The sequence below is a fragment of the Chaetura pelagica genome, unplaced genomic scaffold (genome assembly GCF_000747805.2).
Source record: "Chaetura pelagica isolate M959 unplaced genomic scaffold, ChaPel_1.0 scaffold31, whole genome shotgun sequence".
Taxonomy (NCBI): Eukaryota; Metazoa; Chordata; class Aves; order Apodiformes; family Apodidae; genus Chaetura; species Chaetura pelagica.
In genome coordinates, this window is record NW_009952481.1 from 4,019,515 (window position 1) to 4,022,731 (window position 3,217).

Here is a 3,217-nt window from a genome sequence, read left to right on the forward strand (position 1 = left end):
AGTGGGTGGCAGGGCTTTGTTGCAATTAAGATATCAGAGAAAAGGAAGAACATCCTCTGCTTCAGTTCTTCTCCCTTTGAAGGCACCACCGACAGCCAGCCTTCCCGGATATACCAGCGTCCTAGTTGGGGGAAAAAAGGATGTAATGAGACAAAAAGGAGTGAGCTACAGTTGTAGGTTAACAGGTTCTACATCAATTCCAGCCACCAGAAGGCACTAGGTATCAACGAAGGCCAGCTCACCAGCACTGACAGCCCCATGCAGCAGCAGTAATCTGCCCAAAATATTTAGCATATGAGGAGCAGAGTGAAGCTGTTGTAAATCCACCACGTTAATTAAGAGGTTGTTATATGCAAGTCTGTTTAAAGAGACCAGAAGAAAAACATGGTTTGAAAATTGCATGCATAGCTTTACATTAAATATAAGCCTTTGTAAAGCATACCATAGAATCATAGAATGGTTAAGGTTGGAAGGGACCTTAAAGATCACAGAATCTTAAAATGTGAGGGGTTGGAAGGGACCTCTGGAGATCACAGAGTCCAATCCCCCCTGCCAGAGCAGGACCACCATGAGGTTCACCTTCACCCAGCTCCCCAGACTGTCTAGATCTCATTGGCCTTCAGGTGTATCAGCCAATCCTCACAGTTTTGTACCATCAGCAAACTTGCTGAGGATACACTTCATCCTCTCATCAAAGTCGTTGATTAAGATACCGAACAAGGCTGGATCCTGTACAGATCCCTGGGGAACACCACTGGCCACAGGCCTCTAATTTGACTCTGTCAAATTGCCACTGATCACAACACTCTGAACTCTGTTGTTGGGCCAGTTTTCAATCCACCTCAAAGTCCAATAATCTTTCCTACATTTCTTGAGTTTTCTTAGGATTCTATTGTGGGAGATGGTATCAGAAGCCTTAGCAAAGTCAAGGAATATGACATCCACTGCTCTCCATCTACCCATTTGGTCATGCCTTTGCAGAAGGATGTCAGATTAGCCAAGCAAGATTTCCCCTTAGTAAATCCATGTAGGATACTCCTGATAACCTTCATGGATTTAGGTTATGGTTGGACTTGATGATCTTCAAGTTGGAGGAGGCAGTGTTTGAAACCTGCTTAGAGCCCTATCCTATGGGATGCTTCTAAGTAGATCTTTGAAGAGGATAAAGTTAGCCATCTTAAAGTCGAGGGCAGAAATTTTACTATTATCCTGCTTCTTTCCTTAACAATACTAAACTCTAACATGTCATGGTCACTACAGCCAAGTCTGTCCCCAACCCTAACATCTGTGACCAGACCTTCTTTGTTTGTTAATACAAGATCCAGATCATCAGGTTCCAACCTCCCTGCTACAAGCAGGGACACCTCACACTAGACCAAGCTGCACAAACCTCACCCAACCTGGCCTTGAATGCCTCCAGGGAGGGGGCTTCCACAGCCTCCCTGGGCAACCTATTCCACTGTCTTACTGTCCTCATGGTGAAGAATTTCTTCCTAATATCTAACCTATCTTAAACTGTGTTGCCCAGTTATTAGTCACTAGCAGTGAAACACAAGTGAGCCTAAGCTTTGAATATTATTTTCAATTGGTTTGCTTGTGCATGCCACCAATTAGAAAAAAATACATCATTTCACAGGTCATCTAACTATATATGGACCTTCAGTAGTTAGATTACATAATGCAGATTTACTGCTCTCATGAAGAGAGCAAAGGAAATACAAAACAACACATGAAATAAAGGTTTGAATAGGCAACCTTATCAAGTTTTATCAGTTCTGTCAACTGATTTACTTTTTTACTTAACTCACTATCCCAGAGTCCCCAGGCAGCCTCACATGTGCTTATGCTTAGTAAAGCAGAGCACATGTCTGCTAGCTGCCCTTCAGCCAGCATCAACAGAAGAGTTCTTAAGTAGAATGGAAAAGAGAACTGTAAATTAATCTGCCAATTAACTAAGCATCTTTGAGAATGGTAACTTCTGTTAAATAACCTCTTCTTCTATGTGTGCTGGTTTGGCTGGGATAGAGTTAATTTTCTTCATAGTAGCTGGTATGGGGCTATGTTTTGGATTTGCACTTAAAACAGCATTGACAATACAGGAATGTTTCCATTACTGTTATTGCAATATAAACACTGCTCTTCTTCTGCTCCTCACACCAGCTCACCAGCGAGTTGGCTGGGGGAGCACAAGAAGGTGGGAGGGGACACAGCTGGGACAGCTGACCCCAACTGGCCTGAGGGTTATTCCATATAATGTGATGTCATGCTCAGAATATAAAGCTGGGGAAGAAGGAGAAAGGAGGGAAGGGGCATTTGAAGTGATTCTGTTTGTCTTCCCAGTTAACTCTAGATGTGACAGAGTCCAGCTTTCATGGAAATGGCTGAACCACCTACCTGCTGATGGGAAACAGTGAGTGAAATCCTTGCTTTGCTTCTGTGGGCAGCTTTTGCTTCACCTGTTAACCTTTTTGTCTTAACTCACAAGTTTTCTTACTTTTACCCTTCCGATTCTCTCCCCTCCTCCTCCCTCTGGTGGATGTTTTTTTCACCCAAAACACCAGAGGTATGAATTACAACCACATTCACAGGTACCTGGAGGTGTCCCTGTGGAGAACTGGCCTCTAAAACAGAATGTCTGTCACTGAAATTGACTGAGAGAGACATAACAGAAGAAATAAAATAAAAATAAGAATAAAGGAAAAAACGGTGGCAATTCTGTGGGGCAGGGGCTGGGACTTTACCAGGAGCTGCACAGGCCTGGGAGAGACCCAAGGCTGCAAAGCAATGGATGGAGGCCCAGAACGATGATGGTTTGTGGGTCGTTACTGCTGCTGTGAGGAGGGAGAAGGGAAGGAGACCAGAGAGGGAGGAGAAGGAAAACCAAGTAAAAGGAGTCGAGCTGAAAGCAGCCCTGGCTGAGGCCAGCCCAGGCTGTGACTTTGCCACCAGAGCTGGGCCCAGGGAGGAAAACAGCGTCAGACTCCTCATCTCTCCAGCACTCCCGAGATCCCCAAAGAAAGCTCTTCAGGGCGACAGCAGCGAGTGGCCCTGCCCACCGTGCCCAGGCTCCAAAATAGCCATGCCCTGTGCCCGGGCACACGCAGCTTGGCAGCCAGAGGCACCAGCAGGACGAAGGCAGCAGCTGCTGCAGCCCCTGCTGTCCCTGCTGCTGGTGCCACCTGAGCTGGATCTGCCACCGCTGCCACAACTCGCCCCA

General features: G+C 45.9%; 1 protein-coding gene across 1 annotated transcript in view; it reads right to left on the reverse strand.

Annotated features, from left to right (window-relative positions):
• ARHGEF39 (Rho guanine nucleotide exchange factor (GEF) 39) overlaps positions 1–3,217 on the reverse strand; it is a 15,490-nt gene that overhangs the window by 3,623 nt on the left and 8,650 nt on the right. The window contains exon 7 of the mRNA XM_010008741.1: positions 1–121. Within this exon, the coding sequence (XP_010007043.1) occupies positions 1–121 (121 nt within the window). The remainder of the gene's footprint in view (positions 122–3,217) is intronic.